At 42.7% G+C, this 24,317-nt stretch overlaps 1 protein-coding gene across 1 annotated transcript in view; it reads right to left on the minus strand.

Moving 5' to 3' along the window:
• Window positions 1-24,317, minus strand: part of LOC122808326 (plexin-B3-like) — a 2,760,797-nt gene that overhangs the window by 138,943 nt on the left and 2,597,537 nt on the right. Inside the window, exon 32 of the mRNA XM_044079291.1 lies at window positions 4,361-4,432. Coding sequence (XP_043935226.1) covers window positions 4,361-4,432 — 72 coding nt within the window. The remainder of the gene's footprint in view (window positions 1-4,360; window positions 4,433-24,317) is intronic.

The following is a 24,317-nucleotide window of genomic DNA, read 5'->3' on the forward strand; positions in this document are numbered from 1 at the left end:
TGGGTAGGGAAATCAGTCAGCTGAAGTCTTGGAGAGTTGTCTGTTCTTGGATCTGATAACCCACAGGTTGAATCCAGATGGAGAAAAGAACATCGGATCAGTGCATATTTCAGAAACACCATTACATTTCAGCATTTACAGCAGTTAAAACAGAACATATAAACAATGCTCAACATATCATCAATATCTGCAATGCCACTTGGCTGTTATGATGTTATATGAACCACTCAAAACTTGTGTAGCGTAGCCACCACTGTAAGATGCAGAACAGCAAAACAGTGGGCGATTTCAATGTTAAATGTGGAGTGTTCCATACAATCTGGAACACTTGGCTGGTCAGTTAAAAATGCAGGGAACAGATGTCATTAAGGGCGTACTGAAGACATAGGTAAGAAGTTCAGCAATGTTTTCTGCAGCAAGCTTTAAAAACGTAGGATAAAGCATGGAGAAGCACTGTTTAGTTTTTGGAGTAGGGATTTTGTTTGCTAGACAGTTATAAGTGGAAGGCTGCTGCATTGGAGGCCAGAGAGTATACTGCAGGGGAGGGCGAGGGCTAGTCAGGACTGTCTAAGGCAAGGTCTTGCAGTGAAAGTTGTTGATGTTGCTAAAAGAGGCTGCCATGAAGTGTACATAATTCACTGAAAAAGGAGGAGGGGATGAAAGAAGGTGAATGATTGCTGGATTGTTGTAAATTGGAAACTGCACTAGTCAGTTGCTTTCTTTCCACAACTGTTTTGGTTTAGAAAAATTTGCTTCTTTTTTTGCCTAGGGTAAATAACTTTAGATGACTTGGTTGTAGTTTATAACTTCTTTTCACAGACTAAGACAGGACTGATGAAGTTGTGTATTGCGTACGTCAGTCTTCCATGAATCATCCCCAGACCTTGCACTTTATCACTTAGGTTAGCCACTGACAGATCTGAGATCTAAGCCTTCTTTTTGTAACTTGGTATAATGAATCTTGAAGTGGTAAAAAAAAAGTTGAAATGAACAAGTCCAGTGCGGTTCAGAGACTTGTCATACCGTAGAAGTCAGAACAATCTACTTGAACTAAGGAGTGTACTAAGGCACAGGAGCTTTCTTCTTGGAAAAGACTGTCCTGTAATTATTGGGATGGATTTCTAGGATTGAGGAAAACAGAAGGATTTGACTAGTGAATGGTCTCATGGAATTTGGAGAATCTCAGTGTGAAAACATCTGTGTTGTATATTGGTAATGATTCACTCTAGCACAGTGCTTTTGACATTTTTTTTTGTATATAGCCTGGTAGGTGTTTGTACTAATCTGTCCTACTGCTACATTTTCTTAAGAGTAGTTGACTCTCTTCCTTTAGCATTGATAGTAATGTCATCCAGTAAGATACTGCTACTGCTGACCACATAAGGGAAAATATTTTAGTAATACTCTATGACAAACAAGGGCTGAAGAAGGGTGAGGAATATAGCCTGGATCTATCACAGGAGGGTGTGACCACTGAGGTTAATATGAGAAAGGACCCAGTTTGGACTCTCATCAGTAGTCTGATATTTATATACATCAATTACTTTAAAAGAATTCACTTTGATCAGCAAAGAAGGCCCTCTACCACTTCTCTGTCTGGGTCTTTTATCGCTGAAATGTAGTAGTTCAACCAGGTTTCAGAAATGGACATGATGTTGGAGTTTTCCATTACTAACCAGGCTCACAAGTTTGTCCATATATTATTTAAACCACAAGCATTTAGGCTTGCAACAGAGAGGCATCTGTTTGTAGTGGAACAGATGCTAGTATTAGCATATTCAGAGTACAGCTGTGAAGGCCCTGGGTTTGTCTGGATATCCCCAGATTTAGCTAGTTTTAGCAAAAGGAAGAGAAGCTTGGAATAAAGACATTTAAAATTAGACAATTTGAAGTCTTTCATAGTAAAAACTTTTGCCTAAGTAATGGCTTAGATAGTCTGAAGAGTTTTGAAGAAAGAATGTTAGCATAAGAAATTGCCTGTGATAAAAGTCAGTTGATTTTGCATTATATTCAAAATACAGATTTTTATATAAAAAGGAGAGTCCCTTAAGCTCCTGGATTACTTTAATAGTATTGGCTAATAAAGGGTTATTCAGATGCCCATCTCCAAGCCACAGAGGAATGGAGCTCTGACTGTGGGGTCAATTAGTGGTCCCAGCATGGCTTACCTCTCTCAGGGGAGGGCAGGGTTTGTATGTACTCAAAGGTACACAGCACTGGATGACCTCCATGGTGTAGACAAGACAGAACACTACTCGTGCCATGAGGCAAAGGGAGAGCTACTTGAAGATGCAAAGCATGGGCTGCCCACTGCACTTGCTTCCCAGCTTCTCACCAGGTGCATGCAGTCAAAGCTGAGGAGAAAAGCAGAGAAAGCTTCAAACCACCTCTAATGACTGTCTTAATGATGACCCCCCCTCCCAAATCTGGAAAATGCCCAGTGAAGGGAATAAGGGGAAGGTTTGATTGTTGGCAGGTAGCAGGGGCAAAAATACAAATAAAGGCATTTTAGAATACCACACCCCGAATCATAATTTTCTTAACCAAATTTTTACAAATTTGGAGTGGCTTAAGGACTGGCGACCTGGCACATAGGTCTATTTAATTTGCATGACCACCGTTCAGTTACACTGTCCCATAAAAAGATGCTCTCAAAATTATGTATGTTAATTAAAAATCTGCCAAATTTTCAATCCATCTTTTTCCTTGATATAGGTTATTGCTATCCTGTCTGATTCATCCTACAATTACATCATATAATAATATTTGTATCTTCAAGAGGATTATGCTAGCCTAACTACAAGATCTTCAAAGAGCCTTTACTATATAATTCAGTTAACTTGTATTCCACAATGTTTTTTTTTTTTTTTTACATGGCAGACTCTACTCTGGTAAGAATAACAAACTTACATGCCAACACTCATGACAATTTTTATTCCTTGGCCAACCCTCATGACAATTCCTATTCCTTGTTCTCCAATAAGAAAGAATCATCAGTTGCTTGGAAATAATAAATTCAGCATTTAAATGACTGTTTACCTTTTGGATAGCCCTTTGTTTATGGAGATTTCAATATCTTTCAAATTTGACATCACATCTTCCAGAGATAATTATCCAGTAAAACATAAATCACAAAGCATATTGGACCACTGGAAAATGGGATGTTTTTCTCAATTTCAGAAATTGTGTCAGCACTGCTACAAATATAAGGGCTCTTAGTTCCATAATGGGTGGGAACCATCCCATAATACATATCTGGAGAATACAAATACTGATTTTTTTTTCTCAGTAACACATATTGTTCAGTTGAATTATAGGCACTGATTTTATAAAGCAGTTTAACAGACAATTTTATATTGTTTTTACAGGTACAAAATGCATATTACTTAGTGGAATCAGCCTGTGTCAGATGACTGCATTTTTTCCAATGAAGCAGGGGTGGCTCTCTTATGTTTCTAAAGATATGAAATTTGAACAGGTCTCAGGAACGTAGTTAGCTGTAAAATAGTGAGAGGAGGCCTCCTTTCAATTACATGACTATCTGCACTCTGAAGATTTCTTTATGGCATTTTTGATGTTCTCTGCCTTATTTGAATACCCCGTCAGAGGCAGCAACACCACCAAAGTCTGAAAGCAAGTGTCAAGTGTGCATGGAAAAATCATGGCATAGTTATGTGACAAATGACTTGCATGACTAGCTTAGAAGGATAAACAGAAAAGACAAAGAAAACAGGTAGCATATTGGTGCACTAAATGCCACTTCTAAAGATGAAAATTAACAAAATGAGGGCATTTTTAGATGTTAATTCCTACAAACAACAGAGGGCAAAAGAATATTTAGGAAATCTGTTGTCATATTTGTCAAACCAGGTAAGTGATCAGATTACTTAATAGGACACCTCTGAAGGGAGTGGCACAGAACAGATCAGAGTATTTGTTCTGTAACAACTGCAAGGCACGGTTTGCACGATACACGATGCTTCATGCAAACAAAATATGAATGTGCTATAGCAAATGAGAATAAAAACAGTGACAAAGTCCTAGTATTTGAGAAAAGGCTGGAACTGTAGCCATAGTAGAAAATCTTAACCAGTATCAGCTTTTGAGAGAGTATGACCTCCAATTTTACAAAAAAGCTCCATAAAGTGGAATCTGTCTATACAGTGAATACCACTTTCCAACCTGTGCTCACCAGAGGGTGACAGCTGCAGGTAAATGATGCACTGCACAGCTCCAGTAACTCTTCTTGTCTTGGGATGAGCCGTGTTAATCCTTTCTTCCTGTTTACTTTCTTACCACACACCAGCAGAAGCTATCTTTTTACACCCCACAGAACGTAACCCTTTTTACTTGATCTTACCTGATCATAGTACTTGTTTATGTATTTGTACAGTTCACGCAGAGCATTTAGGCCTGCCACTTCAACACATTTCTGGAAAGGAAATTAAAAGGAAATCATTAATAAAGTACACACGTACAATAAATCTGAAAGCTATTTTCAACTGCTTTTACTTGACTGCACTGTATGTGTGTGCAAACTTACAACTGATGTGTATGACCTGTGACTAAAACATTGTTTACTTCTCAGAAGCTGTGGATGAAATTGGTCAGTTGTTATCAGTGCTCTACCCGTTACCATTGCAACAAACAAATATGCAAATGGACAGACAAACGTACAACAGCACACTACCAAAACACCCTTGCACAGGAAGTATGAAATTGAAGAACACAGCCCAGAATGCACAATCTGAACAAGTAAATGTATTAACTTATATAACTTTACACAGTCCATAATGAATTTTATACTAACTGCTGTTTAACCAAGGAAAGGTGGTAAATATGTTTAAACAGCATCAGTATCAACCCTCTTTCACCCATGTTGTACACGGGGTCACTGTGTCACATCATCAGTGACCATCAACTAAAGCCAATATTCACACCGACGGGCACATTGTCTTACAAAAAAAAATTAAATGCTTCAGTAAATCATATGACACATTTGATCCAATAAAACTCTTTCTCAAGTAAAACAATTTTTAAACAGACCTACTCCACCTGTAAAAATTACCAGTCTGTAACAAAAATATGGTAAATATACTGTGGGAGCTGTAGCCAACATAACAATATTCTGGTAACAGTGTAACAGCTGAAAATACACCTATTAAAAGGATTTTGCAACTACAACACAAAAGGCATTACTTAGGTAGCCCAATGTTGTCAATGTACTGGGTTTTACACAGCTTAAACCAAACAGAAGTCAAAAAGAAAACTGAAAAGAAGTTAAAAGATCGCATATATGAACACTGTTATGACACAAGCAAACAAAAGGTGATAAATGCCTTATGTAAGCATATTTCCACTTACCAACATCACAAATTCTATTTTTTTTTTTTTTTTTTTTTTGGAAAAGGTAGACAAAAAGAATTTCAGAGGAGGTCCCTGGGGATAATTTTGGAAGAGAGGGAATTGTGGTGGAAATATTACCTCAATGCAGGGAATGCAAGGAACATAGCTATAATAATATAGTCAGATTTGCCACTGACTCTCCCTATAGAACCCACCACTGTCTCAACCTCAAACAACTCAAATGGTTAGAACTACAAAACCAACTATGATACAATCAACTTGTGATCACACAAAAAATTCTATAACACCCTACTAATACTCCTATCCTCTCTAACCTGATCTCCCCATATAAAAATCTTACAACACTACGCTCAGCTAGCAAGTTACTAATTGCCAACAATTAATCCAACAACAAAGCTGGTGACTCGCTCTTTACCAATGTCATGGGCAGAATCTGGAACAACCTTCCTAAAACACTAACCTCTCTCTCATCTACTCCACTCTTTAAGAAACACCTCAAAGATCACCTAAAAATACATTGGCTTTGTCCCTGCTCAATGCCTGACTAAACATTACTTATCCTCCCTTTCACTTCTCCTTTTCCCCTGCCTCCTGGGCTACTGCCCCACCACACTTTTAATTATTGCAAGCTAACTCTTTACTACTATTTATATTTTCCAGCCTACTCTCGTTCTCCCTCTTTGACTAAGTGAATGTCAATTTGTTTTTTTTTTTTTTCAAATATTGTATAAACTTGTGCTGACTGTACCAGAAAACTCATGGCTTGATTGCTGCTTAAACCTTTACCATGACTCTGTAACTTGGATCATACAAATTACTTGTACTCTCTTTACAAACATTTTTTGCTTTATAATGTATTTTAAGCTTGTTTTTTTATTCTAACTATTGTATGCAGTAATCTTCTCATACTTGGAGCTTTTCTCCCCAGGCCTCTACTGAAAATGGATATGTAACCAGCTAGACTAGCCCGGTCAACAAATATAAAATAAATAAATAAATTTTCCAAGTTAAATGATATGACATCAGTTTCCTGCCTTCTAAAGTTAAAAACCTATCAAATACGACTGTTTGGCAGTAATATTTTAAACATTTTTTTTTTTTAAATTAAGGTGATTTATTTGATGTATTATAATGGCCTAAGGTTGTTTTAGGTTTTATTCAACTGCCTCCACATAATTTTTACAAGTGGAACATGCCTCTTTAAAAATTGCTTTACAGAAGAGAGTTTTATTTGCTCAAATGTGTCATGTGATTCAGTGAAGGCTTTAAATGTTGTCTTTTTTATGGATTTAAACATTCTGAAGATGTTTCTGTTGTACTGGGATGAAAGTGCTAACTTTGTCTTTACAGTGAGGTTGTGTTGTATTTTATGTGGAATGGTATGGGTTTCTCTAATAAATTGAGTGTTGGTGCATTCATGTCCAGTTACTTTCTTTCTTTACTGGTGCGGATTTACCTGCTGTGGTTTGGTTTTTATATTGTCTTATAAAAAACAAAGGAGAATAAACAGATACAAATCAATTGAATGAAAAAAACAATACAATGCCAAAAAATACTTTTAATGTCCAAAACTTTTAGTTATGTACTTACCATAACTTTATATGTTTGGGATCCATCTCGCCTACATTCTGTACTGATGGGTTTGGAGCCGATCCTTGGCTCCGACTCGGCACGCTATGCTATAGAGCGAAGCCTCTTATTGGCTGAGCTATTCTATATCCCAGGATGCACCACCACTACTTCCCCAGATCTTGTTTGTCCGCACTCATGCACACACACATAACTGTTTATATAACATTGCCAGATGTTTCAAGATGAAACAATAGTACTCGGACCGTCCGGTCTCTTCTGATCTCCAAGGCAGGGGGAAGGAGGGTGGGTTATTAGGAATGTAGGCGAGATGGATCCCAAACATCTAATGTTATGGTAAGTACATAACTAAAAGATGTTATGTGATCCTATCTCGCCTACATTCTGTACTGATGGGACAGCGTCCCTAGCACCTGATTCCTGGGTGGCTTACTGGAAAACACTCCTGAGAACTGTGGAACCAAATGAAGCTCGCCCCCGAGATGCCACATCCAATTTGTAGTGGGAAATGAAGGTGTGCGGAGAAGACCACGTAGCCGCAGCAAAAATGTCGCTAATGGCAAGCTTAGAATGGAATGCTATTGAAGTAGCCATAGCTCTTGTAGAGTGAGCTTTGACAAAGGTTGTAAGCTCTTTATTAGAAGAGGAATAAGCCTGACTAATACAGTCCCAGATCCACTTGGCAATAGTGACCTTTGTGACGGCTTTTCCCAATTTTTTGTCCGAAAAGGACACAAATAATTGATCTGTTTTCCATGTTTGTTGGGTCCTATCTAAATAAAATCGCAATTGTCTGTGAACATCCAATGTGTGGAAGATGTATTCTGCTTTGTTTGAGTACTTTGGGAAGAAAACTGGCAGTTCTAATGACTGTTGCAGGCAAAAACTGGAACAAACTTTAGGGACAAAGGATGGGTTAGGCCTGAGGGATACTCTATCTTTGTGAAAAATCAGGTACGGTGGTTTGACAGATAGAGCTTGAAGCTCTGAAACCCTTCTGGCTGAAGTAATCGTGACCAGAAAGGCAGTTTTCCAAGAAAGAAATTTCAAATCACAGGTTGCTGCCGGTTCAAAGGGGGAGGAGGTTAAGGCACGTAATACCACATCGAGATCCCACGGAGGAGCAGGATGAGAAATCGGAGGTCGCAAAAGCGCAGCACCTTTTATGAAGGTTTTACACAATCTGTTGCTCATCAAAGGTGGGTTTATAGATTCATGAAAATTGGAAATAGCTGCCAATTGGACCTTGATGGTAGAGACTGAAGAACCTTGATTGAATAGGGAAGTTAGAAATTTCAGGACTTCTGACACCGGGACAGTGATGGGATCTAGACCCCGGAGTTGAGCCCAAATAGCAAATCTCTTCCATTTGCTAGTATACAATTTCTTAGTGGCAGACTTGTGGGCCGAGGATAAGATACGTATGACTTCCGGGTCTAAAGTATGATTTCTGACTATAGTCGGAAGAGGAGGAGCCAAGCTGTTAACTTCAAAGAATGAAGGGACCGATGGAGTCGTCCCGACTGATGAATTAATAGGTCCGGGATCTGATCCAGGAACCATGGACTGTCCAGAGCATACTTCCGAAGATAGGGAAACCATACCTGACGAGGCCAGTAAGGGGCAACTAGAATCATTTTGCTCCCTGAGTGAGTCGCCTTTTGGATCACTCTGGGAAAGAGGGGAACCGGAGGGAAGGCGTAAAGCAAGCCGGTGGGCCAAGGATGGGCTAGGGCGTACCTGGGAATCTCCCCCGGAGCTGGAGTGAGAGAGAAGAATTTTCTGCACTTCGCATTCAGCGGGGTTGCGAAAAGGTCGCAACAAGGAGTTCCCCATCTGCTGAAGATCTGAGTTGCCACTGCATCATTCAGAGACCACTCGTGAGGAGAGAGAATAGTTCTGCTTAGTCTGTCGGCTATCACGTTGGATTTCCCAGGGATATGATTCACTACCAGAAAACGTCTGGTCGCCACTGCCCATTCCCAAACTCTCATGGCCTCTCTGCAAATGGGGTAGGATCTGGTCCCTCCCTGTTTGTTCAGATACCAGACTACAGACATGTTGTTGGACTGAATGGCGATTACGCCCTGAGGGAGGTAATCGTGGAGGGCTTGTAGAGATAGAAGCACCGCCCTCATTTCTAGAATGTTGATGTGAAGGAGACTCTAGTCGGGATGCCAATTGCCTTGGACTGACCTGCCCAGGTAATGCCCCCCCCACCCCATCTGGGAGGCGTCCGTCGTCAATGTGGCCGTAGGAGGAGGTGGAACAAAGGGTCGTCCCTGATCCAGATTGGAGGACACCAGCCACCAGCGGAGGTCCCGTTTGCAGGTTTCCGTGATCCGTATGAGGTTACTGAGAGGGAGATCCTGAAAAGACCACTGGGTCGCTAGGAGCCACTGGAGAATTCTCATATGCAATCTTGCTAAGGGGACTAGGAGAACAGTGGCCGACATGGAGCCTAATAGCTGCAGGACCATCCTGGCTGGGGCTTTGGATTTGAGAAGCAAGGCTCAGACTTGAGCCTGTATAGTCTGTATCCTTTCTGTAGGAAGATAGACCCGCATTTGGTTTGAGTCTATCTCTACTCCGATGAACCTTATGCGCTGAGATGGCAGCAACACAGACTTTGGCCAATTGAAGGTGATTCCAAGGGAAGTGCCTAGTGATATGGTGGCTGCTAGGTTCTGCAATAGTAGACGCCTGGAGGTGGCAGTCAGGAGTCAGTCGTCCAGATATGGAAACACCTGGAATCCTAGACTCCTCAGGTGAGCAGTCACGACCGCCAAACATTTGGTGAACACCCTGGGGGCTGTGGTGAGACCAAAGGGCAGTGCGCAGAACTGAAAATGACTGTCTCCTAGGCTGAAGCGCAATTGTCTCCTGGACGCCTGATCTATCAGGATGTGATAATAGGCGTCCTTGAGATCTATGGAGCACATCCAAGCACCTTTCTCCAGCAGTGGGAGAATGGATTGTAAGGTGACCATTCAGAACTTGGACTTCTTGACTGAACGATTTAGGTTGCTGAGATCCAAAATGGGCCTCAAGTCCCCGGTCTTTTTTGGCACCAAAAAGAATCTTGAGTAAGTCCCTAATCCGATCTGGTCTGCGGGGACTGGTTGGATGACTCCTTTTTGAAGCAGCTTTAAGATTTCGAAGGCTGCGATTTCCCGTTGACTGGGTGGCGGGTCCGGGATTTTCCTGGACGGCGGAGGGGGGTGTGAAAAGGGGATGGCGTAACCTCCGGCGATGATTCGAAGCACCCATCGGTCCTAAGTGATACCCTCCCAGGCTTTTAGGTGCCTCGAAAAACGACCCTCGACTGGCTCCGGAGCTGCACAGTCGGGCAATCCTTCAGGGATTGTGGAAGGCTGAAGAGCCATGAAAGGACTCGCGGTCTCCAGTGTTGCGGGGGCCTCTGCCGCCTCTGGGACGGCGTCTTCCAGAAAAATTTCCCCCTCCTTTGCCTCTAGAAGGAGGATCGTCCTGCTGCGAGGGATAAGACTTCTGTGATTTACGGAACCACATTTTCCCTCCTCTTTAGCCTTGGGGTAAGGCCGAAAGGGAGTGGAAAACCGTGCCCCTACGGCAGTCAAAGTCTTACCTTCTTGCTCACAGCGGGTCAATGTGTCCTTTACCTTGGGTCCAAACAAAGAGGACCCATCAAAGGGAGCATCGGCAAAGGAAGACTTAAAGGCTTCCGCAAAATGACACAGGCGGAGCCAGGCTTGCCTCCGTAGAGCAACACCCGTACCCACCGCTCTACTCGCACCCTCGGCTGCATATGAAATGAGCCTCATGGACGAGTTTGATATCGATGACAGAGTAGCCAACTGAGAGCCAACCATCTGGGCCAGCTGCTCAGGTAGGTTACCCAAGAGGGTATCTGAAAGCTCCTTGATCAGATCCCTCTGAAATCTAGTGAAGTGCGTCAAATAGTTCAGGGACCTTAAAGTAAAGGCCGCTGAACTGAGGGTGCGCTTCCCGTACCGGTCCATGCTCCTAGACTCCTTATTAGGAGGATGGACAGATGTCGAAGCCTCTGCTACATCTTGTTGGGTAGCAGATGCCACCACCAGGGCATCTACAGCCACACCTTTGGTCAGAAACTCCTTCTCTGGGGGTGCTGATAAGAATTTATTTGGGCGAGCCGGCACCGGTTCCACAGAGTCTGGATGCTCCCACGCCCTTTGACAGATCAAATCTAGGAGCTCGTCGAAGGGCAGAGACACCCAGAAGGCGGAGGGCTGAGCCCCGAAGGCCTTGAGGAACACCGACTCGTCAGCGTAAGGGGGTTTGGAATGCCAGCCGCCTCGTTGTTTGAGGGCTTCCAAGATGTCTGCAAAGGAGACATCATCTGAGGACGACTTAGGGACCCTTCCGCATCATCAAGATCGGTGTCTGACATGAGAGACTCATCGGGGGAGTCGCCGTGCTTCCTCTTGCACAGTCTTTTCCTTGGGGGTTCCTCCGAAGAAGTTTCAGAGGGACCCCCAGGAGGGGGGGAAACCCCACTGGGGGTGGCCTCAGGCCCCGGGGCTCCGCTGTCTAGCGACAGGGGGACTACAAAAGACCCAGTCTCCGTGTGTAGGGAAGGTGCCGGTGAGACCATGGAGGTAGCCAAAGAAGATTTGGCCAAAGCACTCCTCATGGCCCTGAAGGCCGGACCGCCAGAGTCCTGGGAAGGTCCAACCCCCGGGGCCACAACAGTAGACGGTATCCCCGCAGCAGACGCACTGAGAGGAAGGCTCGTAACTGAAAACATCGGTCCCGAAGCGTCCCCCCCGGGGCCGACCGAGGAGGTCCGTGTACCGAACTCCGACCTGAGAGCCGGGGTTGGAGTAAGGGTCGGAGCCGACCCGAAAACCTCCATTGGCTCCACCAGCACCGGCTCCAACGGTGCCGAGGCTGTTGGTGGAGGAACCAGAACTACAGGGTGGGCCAGGGCCATCGGCTCCGAAGCCGAATGGGCTGGAGCCGAAACTAATTTCTGGATACAGGAGACTGAAACAGTCTTAGGAGCACCCTGTCGATGTCCGAATCCGACATCTTGGAAGATCGGGAGGAGACCGACCGGGTCCGAACCAACTTCTCCATCGGCTCCGAAGGACTGGGGGACCGGCTCCGAATAAACTCGATCAGTATCGGTGCAGAGGGAGATTCCACAGCAATTTCCCTCTGTGCCGAAGAGGGCTTCGGCGCCGAAGGGGAAGAGTCTGAGCCGGCAACCCTCATCGGCTCCAAAATCAGTGGAGCCGATGAAGGTGACCCGCCTCTCGAAGCCCCAGCCATCGGCTCCGAAACCAGAGGAGTCGAGGCTGGAGGCATCGAGGCAGACCGTTCCGCCCTCGGCTCTGAAGTCCGTGGAGCCGATGGAGAAGCCTGCCTAGATTTCTTAGTGGTCGGTTCCGACGGGCTGGTTGGAGCCGACGATTTCTTTTTCTTAGCTGGAGAGGAAGAGGAAGATAAGGCCTCTTCGAAGGAGGGTTTGATAAGCCCTTTTAAGATCAATTTATTCTCCCTCTCTTGGAGGACCCTAGAGGAAAAGGCGTGACACACACTGCAAGACTCCTGAAGGTGTTTGGCGCCTAAACAGTACACGCATAAGGAGTGATCGTCCGTGATGGACATTTTGTAGTTGCATCTCATGCATTTCTTAAATCCTGAGGGTCTATGCTCCTTAGACATAATGCCTGTAGACTACTCACTATAACAGAGAAAAACACAATGTATCTCAGCACAAAGATTTTCACAATAATAATTTTTTTTTTTTTAACGAGAGCGAAAGCCCAAGAAACTTAAACAAAGACAAATACACCAAACAGAGGGCCAAGAACCCTCTAACTCAAACAGGTACTTGACCTCTCCGAAATAATAGAAGACTGACTAAAGAACTAGGGGAAGGCCCCTCTAACTTAAACGGAAACCTTTCCCTGTCCAGTCACACAAATTCACCACAAAAAATTCACAAAAACACACTTATACACAACAATAGCTGTTAAAACAGCTTTTGGGTAAAGATTAAAGAATTTCCTGACAGAAAAACTTTCAGAAAAAAAGCACTTAGCTCAGCCAAGTTCGAGACCACGTCCTAGCTTGTAAGCAGCAAACGAGATCTGGGGAAGTAGTGGTGGTGGTGCATCCTGGGATATAGAATAGCTCAGCCAATAAGAGGCTTCGCTCTATAGTATAGCGTGCCGAGTCGGAGCTGAGGATCGGCTCCGAACCCATCAGTACAGAATGTAGGCGAGATAGGATCACATAACATCAACTGATTTGAAAACATGAATATGAACAAAAGTAAGGGTGTGTGTGCGTGTGTGTGCGCGCATGTTATTTCCATATGGGAAAAATAATAGACATTTCACTGACACCAACACAGTTATGGAAGTAAAACTCTGACGGCAGTTACAATTTTCTATCAGGAACCTCCAACACAGTTATGGAAGTACAACTCTGATGGCAGTTATAATCTTCTATCAGGAACCTATCAGAACTCACTTCTTGACCAGGGACTATTATGTTGCTTTGAACTATAAAGTAATGTCCTACAATACAGTTAAAAGTATACAAAACAAACAAAGCCCAGTCTACTAAGTTTTTAATACATTTGGGTATATACTCTCTATATTACTTATTTTTTTAGTTTTACCTATAAAATGCACCATGCACGGGGTTACAGCAAGCAAATCTGTGGATCTAATATAATGGCATACATGCTGCCTGTAACAATATACTGACAAACACAAATGCACTTGAAATTTCCTCTGGAGGTTTAATAGATACAGTAGTGTGGACATCACTATTAATTTACCTCTTCTTAATCTTGTGCACCTTCTTAAGCAAAAGTGAATAGCCTTTAAATGCACCCTTACTTTAGGTTCAGATTCAAGACAACACATTTTTATACTGCCCATGTTAATGACATTGCCTATTATATTGAAGCAACAAGGGAAAACAGACATGCATTACTTTTAGCTAATGTGAACAGCTAAATAATCTTTTCTACACAACTAAATCCTATCCTTAATCAAAGGGGAAAAATAATCTGCACCTTCTAAAGTCCCCAAAAAATAATTGTTGGAAATTAAAGTTGTCCTGCTGCTTCCTTGCTAAGCAACATCACAGCTGTTTATTAAAAAAAAAAAAAAAAAAAGCAAATTTAGTTAGAATATAACTTTCTCATAGAAAGGATGTTTACCTAATAGGGTACATGCAGGAAACTAGAAACAAAGGGTACAGAGAACGTGGGTGAAATATGGAAAAGGTTAGTAATGGATCCTTTCTTTTGGAAGTAATTAGGGGAAGATGGCATTTTATTAACATGGGATGAAGCAAAGCATTCATGTAGGTTGGCTGACTGGTATTTTCCCCTTTTAAGGGTTAGTAGAAAAGCATCAACAAAGAATAAGGAAAGGAGAGCATTGGGCAAGCCCCCAGAGCTGTCTAAAGGAAAACTTCACCTTCACCTACAGTTTAATTCAACTCAGGATGCTTTTCTCCCTACAACTCCAGTGCTGTGTAGGTACCTGAAACCTGCTTGTACTTTATAAAACTTTCATTTCATCACTTTGGTATCAAAGGAAGGCTACCCACTTTTTCTATAGCTTAATGTCTCCCATAAGTTGCAGAGGAATTTGCCTACACTTGCATGACATACCACAGACAGAGAAATTTGTACTTGGGAGCTCAGGCTGCTGTGAACAAGACAGAGATGTGAAACTGTTTTCCATGGTCTTTATTGCAGAGAGGAAGAGAAACTTGCACTGATTCATAGCTGCTTCCAATGTACCACGCCTTTCATAGCAAAACAGAGCAATTTGATCAGTCAGTGGTTCAAACGCAGCTGTCAGCTCTTTTGAAAAACTTACACAAGCAGCATCACAGTTTTGAAATGCTAAGCTTTACACTTTAAATGTTTGTTGTTTATACTACTTTACATTTTAAGATGTCTGCAATGTAGTATCAAAGATTGCCATTTAGAGAAAAGTCAGAAAATATTTCTTGTAATTTTTGTAAAGTATCAGCACAGTCACCAAACTGTAAGGGGAGAGGCTGACGATTCATCTTGGACTACAAAAAGATGCTTTGAACAAAGGCCTACAATTTAGCAACTGTTTTGTTTGCAACTGCATAATTCCTTAGTATACTATAAAACAATTCCTGAGACACACATAAATGAGGGCCATTCAAGAAATAAAAGAAGCAGTCCTATTAAACACAGTATATAAAATGACAGTGATTGACACTAATCCCAAAGTACGTCAATGGAATGGGAATATAGCACTACTTCCTTATATCTCTCATAACTCATGGAAGAAAAATAAGATCATGTTGATAAGTCAAGCCCCCAATGACAGCCATTTTGCAGAAAACATATTAAAATTTGGAGTGATTTAGAGATGTTAAAATAACTCGGAAAACCAAGTGTGTGAAAAAAACAGGATTTTTTTTTTAGTTCTAAGGTGGAGTTTTCCTTTAAGTTTACAGGTTGAAGCTAGGAAGGCAGAAGCTAGTATAAAACGGGTTATCAGGAAAACAAATAACATTTTATATAATAATTTTAAAGGTCAGGTAGTAGCTATTAATAGACACTGGGAAATTAACCTGGATAAAAGGTTTCTGCAGAAGCAACAGAATATAGAGTGTGAGACTGTTAGGTATGCAGCTTGTGATATCGGGTAACACTACCAGCCCAGCTATCTGGAATTTTGTAAATAATTCAATGTTATTTGTGAATACTGATATGATTTATACAGAACTTGTATGTTATGTACTGAGCTTCAAGAATATAATCACAGAATACCCTGCTGGAACAAAGATGATTAATCTGCAAAACTTAAGAATAGTTGAGGTTAAGTTGCTTTATAGCTGGGCCGTAAACAAGAGATGTTATCTCTCAGTTTCAATGCAGAAGCAGACACAATATCTAGAGCTAGAGGTTTTTCTATTGTCTTGAAAGAAAAGTAATTACTAGGTTTAAAATGAAAAGTGTTTTATTGTTTTATGACTTATTAGCAGCTACATAGTTCTGAGAAAACATCTGAGAGATATGCATTTCTTACACAGGGGTGTTAAATTCTGTTAAGTTTCTGTTTAGCTTGGGAACTGAAGGCATGTGGCAAAAAGTGATGTCATCCAGGCTAACCCAGCAGTAAAATGTGATATTGATTTAAGAACTCTCTGAGAGAGACTGGGCATTTTGTATTTTGTCTTGGACCTAGCAAGAACATCCACTCATCTGCATTTGCCTTGCTCTGTAAGCAAGTTCTTAGGGCATAGTATCTCTTTTAGATATAGATAGGAATATAATAAAGATTAGTTTAGATGTTTTCTGTATTTATTTGAGACTGCCCTGCAATGCTGCTTTAAAATATTTCCTGTGGTTTTGAACTCTGAAGTAACTGTGTTTGTGTACTAAGTATTGTCTTATAGATATGCAAGAAAGTGATAAGGGGGTGTCAACTCATGCTAGTAATTAGTGGGAGGGGACAGAAAGCTGGCAGAGAGAGATCAAATAAGATAGTATGACCTGGTAGAGCTATATGGGATAGACAGTATATTCAGCCTGGGTTTGTCCAGGAGTACATCCAGTTGTTGATGAGGTGTTCCTAAGAAGATGTTTACAATTTGTTGTACTGATGCAATTAATGACGGTTTGAGGTAGTGTATTCCAAAGTTTAGATTCGTGGTTAGAGAAGAGGGAATCCCCAAAGCAGTTGTTAGATTTGGTAACTGTTAGCAGGCCTTTGTTGTTGGATCTTAGTGTTCTAGAGCTAGAGTAGGTTTGGACAAGGTATTTGAGAGAGGGACAGCTATTGGGGTGCGTGAGTATGTAGTGTATGAAGGTTAGTCAGTTATAGGTCAGAAGATTAGGAAGTTTTGGCCATTTTAGATGCCGCAATGCACTGCAGTGGTATGATCCGTAAGGGAGGTTTGATGCAAATCTTGCTATTTTGTTGTAGTAGGACTCCAATTTATTTAACTCTGTTTTTCTAAGGTTTGTTAAGTATAGCTGAAGCATAAGGGAGGGTGGAAAGTAGGTGGGTTCTGGACATAGCTTGTCTGGTGGGGTCAGTTAGGAAATGTTTTATCCTACAGAGTGAGCCTAGATTGACATATACTGTTTTGATGGTTATGGCTAGGTGCTTGTCAAACCTCAGGTTGTTGTCAATGGTCACTCCTATGAGCTTAATATGCTCTACTGGTTCTATTACAGTATTACTAGAACAGTGGATGGTGAAGAGGGAATGCCGGCTATGTGTTTTGCTACTAGTAAAGAGCATGAGCTTAGTTTTATTTGGGTTGAGAAGTTGTTGACCATCAGATAGGTAACTTTCAATGTCACTAAAGGCTTTTTGGATTATGTGATGGAGTGAAGAGATAGAGGGTGCTGAGCAAATAAGGGGGGGAATCATCAGCATACTGAATAATTGTTGCATGTTGACTGGCTGTGGATAATTTATTAGAGAATATGGAGAATAGTAGTGGACCAAGTACTGACCCTTGAGGTATGCCGACTGAGACATTTAGCAGAGGTGGTAGTTTATTATTCCATTTGTCTGCTTGTTGGTAGTCAACAGTTAAGAAACCATAACAGGTAGGACTTAGATTTAGAGAGGCTAGTTCATTGAGAAGTGTCTGGTGGGAAACGGTGTCAAAAGCTTTTGACTTATCCAGAAAGACAGAGGAGACATGGTGACCATTGTTTCTGATCTGGTTATTTGAATTAGTGACGTTAACAAGCGCTGTACGTTTAGGCCTAAACCAATGTTGGGAAGGGGACAGTAGGTTATTATGTAGTAGATATTGCAGTAGTTGTATGTGAACACATTTTTCAAGGATCTTAGCAAAAGGCTGTAGTATAGCTATGAGCCCATAGTTGTTGAGTTCAGTGTATGTCTCACCTTTGCTTAGTGGCATTACATGAGAGGTTTTCCTGAGTTTTGAGATGAATTGTTCTTTAACAGACTGGTTAAAAATGGATAGAAACTGGAAAGGAAATCACATCTGATGCAATTTTCAGACAGTCACTGGGAAGCCGATTTGCAGCGAGGGTTGTGAGTTTAAGTTTAGATAGAATATTTTTATGGTGCTGGCTTGTGTAGGCTTAATTGAGAAAAAGTTGAGTGAATCTAAAGTATGAGTAGGTAATGATAGAGGGGTATTAATGTTTTTTTTTTTTTTATGAGCAATAGCATAGAGTTGATAAAGTAGGAGTTGCACTGTGAAGCAATATTATTAGTGGTGTTGGTAGAGGTTGGAGTAGGGGTTGTGGTGTGTCCAGGCTTCAGCAGGCAGTTAATGGCTTGCCCAAATTTCTGTGGGTTATTTGAGTGGTAGTGTAGTATACTTTTTTTTGTCATGCTTAATTTTTTTAGCTAGATTACACAGCTGTTAATAGTTGTGTAGTGATGCTTCATTGTTTGTGTCATGGTAATGACATCAGGCTCTATCTCTTTGATTAAGGACCTTTTGTCTTCTTTTGTGAGCCAAGGAGTAGGTTTAGATTTATCACAAATTTTTCTGAGGGGAGCTAGCTGATTTAGGATATTGATAAATTTATCATTAAAGTATTGGATAGCCATGTCAAGGAGGAGGTGTTTGAGTGGAGACCAGTCACATTTTTGCAAAATACTTTTAAATACTTCAGGTGAAAATTTTCATTTACTGCGTATGTATTTATAAGTAATATTTTTGGGAGGATGAATATGTTGTCAAATTAGGTTGGTAAGTCTGTGATAGCTTAGACCGTCTGGGAGACAGCCTGACTGATAGTAGTGGGAGGGTGTATTTATAAGAGACCAATCTAGAAGACACTGTTTATTACTGTGTTTGTCAATCCTGGCTGGAGTTTCTATCGCTTGGCAGTACCCATAAAGATCTACGAAATTGGATGGACTGTCGTGAATGCAGGTAGCCCAATCTAGGTTGGAATCTCTCATTTTTATGGTTTCCTACTTATATGTTGATGAACACCAGTAAGGGACATCTTAGATAGAGGATGGGTTATTTCCAGGGAGAATGTAGACTGCTACGATAATTTTGTGTTTGTTAATTAGGAGGCAAGGTTGAGTTCAGACTTTCTTGGGGCTGGGTAGTTACAAGGTAGTCTTTCCAGTTTGAGGTTATCCTTATAGATTATGGTTATCCACAACCCTTCTTGTGAATTCTATCCAGCCTATGGGATGTTGTAACTATGGGTTAGTATCTCTGTTTCTTGTTTGTGAGGCTTTAACCAGGATTTTATTACTATAGCTATTTCAGGTATATATTGGGTAAGGGCAGTATGAAATTCGGAGGTTTTGTTCAAAATGCTTCTAAGGTTCATATTCATGATGAAATCTCAGTTGGTAATCTGTATACTAGTGAAGTTTGAACTGAGTTGGGCATTAGAATCTAGCAGATTATGTTGTGTGGGGAGAGGGCCTGGGCTGGGGTGTATATCTCCACTTTGTTTTATCTGTAGTGAGTTGATTAGAACTGGGTGTTTAAGTTTGGTTAAGTAGAGGACAGCTCAGCTTCAACAGTTGCTAATGTTAAGAAACTGATGACTGGGATAAGTTGAACTGAAAATTAAGGGTGAAAGAAAGAGGAAATAGAGTAAGGGCCAAGTGGCGCTACTGGGATCAGGGGTTAGCAGCTGCCATGTCCTCTTAAGGAAGGGTACTGCATGGTGCAGGATGTGCGGGTATACAACGCAGTTTGGGAAATGTATGTAAAGGCTGTAGCATTTGGCATTTAAAATATGAAATAATTGGGAAGGTTTTTAGAATTGCGAGCTTTTGAGGATCAACAATTGGCTAGCTTTTCTTCAGTGCTGGGGAGATGAGCTCCTTTCGGGGAAAGAACCTTCCACATGAATATGAGAAAACTTTTTCTGCAAAACTAACTTTAAGCTATGAAAATAGTGTTTCATTGGATTGTTACGTGACTAAGTCATTTTTCATGTAAAAAAAAAAAAAAAGTTGTAAGCACTTTCTTTTCTTTGATATTCTGACTTAAACTTTTGTTAAATTACTTTTGGGGCTGGGATAATTATGTTGTGTTTGTTACTATGTTTTTGGTGGAAAAAAAATGTTACTTAACTGGTTTACAGACTATTGCTGTCATTCTTACCTGGGATTCAGCCCTCATTTTCAGCTTACATAGAACAAGTTGCCAGTTCCTTGGTTCTTCCTTCTTCCAGCCATAAAAAAAGGAAAATTTCCAGACAGCTTTTGTCCCTTTAGCAGCCCACAAATCTGCCTCAGCTGCAGATGGGTGACCCTGCTGTTCATTTCTGCTTCCTCAGGCTTTTCATATTTTATCTTGGTTCCCTCCAGCATAGTCCCTTCTGCCACCACAGACTACTTGTTAGACACATCCTCTGCAACTGCTTAAGTGCATGTGGTGCAGGCATGGAAGAACCACTGCTGTTTGTCCAGAAGGAAGGAATACCTGTCTACCTACTGTATTTCTCCGAAAATAAGACCAGGTCTTATATTCTTTCTCCCAGTGAAATGCGCATTAGTGCTCATCAGGGGATGCCTTATTTACCCACACCGTACAACAATCTACCTTTATTCAGTTATTCATGTACAAAAACTGACAATTAATTAACACAAATTGACATTTATTCATGTACACAAATTGACATTTATTCATGTACACAAATTGACATTTATTCTGTACTTTTCTATTATTGGACAACAGTTCTAATAGCGGGTTGACAGTTGTGTGAGAATTCTACATAAACAGTGCAGCAAACATTTCAACTCCAAAATATCTGCACCTTGGCTTTCACAGTTATTCAAATACAGTCATGTCATCTTCTTCTGGGACATTGTCATAAGTGTCCAACCCCCGAATTTCAGCCTGAATTTCTTGCAACTCCATTTCCTGTAGCACCATTTTCCCCAGTCTGTCATGCCTAGCAATTTAGCTCTCCTTAAATGAGCATTGCTTGTCCACGTAGCCTGCTCATAGTGCATTGGCAACACAGCTGTCAGTGACTTTATCCCATGAATTTTTCGCCCAAGTCACGATCTCTTGCAGGTTAGGCTTCACAAAGTTTCCATGCTAATTTCTCTCCATTTTATTTTCAATGTAGTTATTGAGTTCCATGCCAAATGGTCCTTGAATGGCTTGCTTATTGCAATGCCAAGAGTCTGGAGATAGGCAGTCATTCCTACGGGAATCATTACTTCATCTATTCTCCTCCGTGCTAGGAATTTCTTCATTTCTTTAGTGTGGTGAGTGATGGCTGAATCCCAGACTAGAAGACCTCTTTCACCACCTCGCAAAACAAGTGGCAGCATTACATTGACCCACTTCCTTATAACTGCTTGTTTGCACCAGGCTTTTTCGGTTTCAGGAATCTAAATTCCTGAAACATGTTCAATCTTATCTTTCTTGCCATTACTAATGATTAGAGGTGGGGTTTTCCTTCCATCTAGATGAATTGCCAAAATACAGGTAACACGTGCACTCTCGTAACCAGCGGAGGGAATGTAGACCGACAAGGCACCCCTCTGATCAATTGTTGTTTGATATCCTTGGCCCATAAACACTGCAGTTTCATCCATAGCAATCATGTTTGAGAGTTGGTATTTAGAAAAGTCAATGCCATCAACAAAGAACTTGAACACAAGTGCATGTTTAATAACGTCAGTATCTTCCAGCTTGAACAGTGTTGTTGATCTTCTTAGAAACAGTTCATATCGCTGAAGGAAGCCATCCAGCCAATGTGATGCTTTGAATTCTTCTGGGGATATTTCTAACTGTGGTGCTATTGCAAGGGCAAATGCTTGAATATCAGCCCTGCGCACAACCAAAGCCTTTGCTCTCCTGTTAGCAATCCACTCACAGATTATGTGTTCAAGCTCAGTAAATAATGGTTGCCGACCTGATCCACACTTACACTTCTTAGCATTTCCCTCATCGGCCTGTTGACTGAGGTTAACGTACGCTGCTCACCACTTTCAGACCATTCGGAGATCTAACTTCTCTTTACAGAAAGCAGTCAGGTTATTTCCACAGGAGTCCTCCATGATTCCTTTCTTGTACTCGGCGGAATAGCTCTTTCTTTTTGCATTCATCTTGTCTGGGGGCGGGGTTAATTGAAGACTTGCGCGACCAGAGTGGCAACACAAAATGGCACCGGTAATGAAGAGAAGACACTACCACAGCTGCTTGTTACCATGAGCGCATGCTTCCTGCACGTTGTCTGTACTTTGACCGATCAAATTACATCTGCGTGGGTTGATGGGCCAAGGATCTCAACTATCAAGTGTTAGTGATGATTAGGTTACAGTAAGAATTGGAACTGGGGCTTATTTTTGGTGAAGAGCTTATATCATGAACACCCTGGAAAAAAGAGGCTAGGTCTTACTCTCTGGTTAGGTCTTACTTAGAAAGAAATATAGTATGTAAAATGGGAAAAGAGCTCTCTCATCATGTAGAAGTGGAAGCCATGAGGGGGTCCCTCCCGATTGAAGTTCGAAATATTGCAAAGTCCCAGGAGGTGCTCTGGAGGGGAGAGAGCAGGGGGGCACATGAAAGTCTGGATGACGGTCTGGCTGAGGTCTTGCGGCCAGCAGAGTTCCACAAGGCTGGAAGGATTGGTGGGAAGCTCCCCTGAGGGGCTCCAAGAGCAGAGATGACGCATTATGATTTGGCAGCCTCCCGGAGTTATGTAACCCGGGAAAAGAGCTCTCCCGCTTGGGTAGAAGTGGAAGCCATGAGGAGGTCCCTCCCCATGGAAGTCCTTAAGGGAGAGAGAGCTGGATAACAGAAGGGCTGCTGCCTGGGTGAGGGGGTCAGGACAAGCATTCCCTAAATGTGGCTGCCGCCTGGGTGAGGGGGTCCAGACCAGCATTCCCAAAATGTGGCAAAGTCCCCAGAATGGCTCTGGATGGGAAAGGAGGGGGGACATGGAAGTCCTGATGGGAGCTTGGCTGCCCCTCAGAGGGTGAGAGGAGTTCCGCAAGGTTGGCCAAAAATGGAGGGAGGTCCCAGTGAGAGGCGGCGAGGGCTCAAACACTGCCCGGTTAGGCAGCCTGCAGGGGATATGTGGAAGAGGTGGACCATGGTGGTCTTGACTGGATTGCAGGGGGAGAGCGGCGCAAGGCTCGGAGGCATGGAGCGCTCCTCCCTGGGTGTGTGGGCACTGAGAGCGCACTCCCTGGTGGTTTGGAAGTGTCAGGGGATCATCCTGCATAAAGCCGCTGGACCAGGAGCTCTCCTTCCCGGGTGAACTCGGGTGAGTCCCCCCTGTGGAAGTCGGAGGGGGAGAGAGGCGGAAGGCTCCCAGGCATGGAGCACTCCCCCCCCCCCCTGGATGCGAGGGCACTCAGAGTGTGCCCCCTCGGTGGTTCGGAAGTTTCAGGGAATTGTCCTGCAGAATGCCGCAGGACTAGGAGCTCTCCTTTCCGAGTGAAGTCGGTGGGCGAGTCCACCCCTGCAGAAGTCGGTGGGGGATATCAGCATAAGGCGCCTGGGCATGGAGCGCTCCTGCCAGGGAGGTGTGAGGGTTCTGTCTCTGGCCGGTATGGGGCAGTGTCCGTAAAATGTGGCAAAGTCCCTTGCGTGAATCTGGATGGGAAAGGAGGGGAAAGCAAGTCACGATGAGGTCGTGGCTACCAGTCGGCGGCAGAGGGGAGTTCCACGAGGTCGGCCAAAAATGGAGAGAGGTCCTGATGAGGGGCCGGACACAGAAAGGAGTGACACATTGATTGCTCTTTCTCGATTCTGTGGGTGGTGGTGCATGGCCGTTCTTCGTTGGTGGAGTGATTTGTCTGTTTTTTTCTGATAACGAATGAAACTCTGCCATGCTAAATAGTTATGCAGCCCAGTGCGGTCATCTCCAACTTCTTAGAGAGACAAGTGACTTTCAGCCACACGAGATTGAGCAATAACAGGTCTGTGATGCCCTTAGATGTCCGGGGCTGCACGCGTGCTACACTGAATGGATCAGCATGTGTCTACACAAGTTTGGGTAATCCACTGAACCCCATTAGTGTAAGGGATCGGAGATTGCTATTATTCTCTGCGAACGAGGAATTCCCAGTAAGTGCGGGTCATAAACTTGTGTTGATTAAGTCTCTGCCCTTTGTACACACCATCCCATCGCTACTACCGATTGGATGGTTTAGTGAGGTCCTCGGATTGGCCCGCTGGATTCGGTCATGGCCCCGGCGGCGCACCAAGACGACTATGAAATGACTATCTAGAGGAAGTAAAAGTCATAACAAGGTTTCCGTAGGTGAACCTGTGGAAGGATCATTAACGCCGTGGGTCCTGGGACATTGCTGTCCCTGGGGTACCAGGGCTTCTCCTCGCTCCGCTGCCCTGACCCATCTGTCTCTCTCTGTCTT

This window comes from Protopterus annectens, chromosome 8.part0 (assembly GCF_019279795.1).
Source record: "Protopterus annectens isolate FY-2018-M chromosome 8.part0, PAN1.0, whole genome shotgun sequence".
NCBI classification, from domain to species: Eukaryota; Metazoa; Chordata; order Ceratodontiformes; family Protopteridae; genus Protopterus; species Protopterus annectens.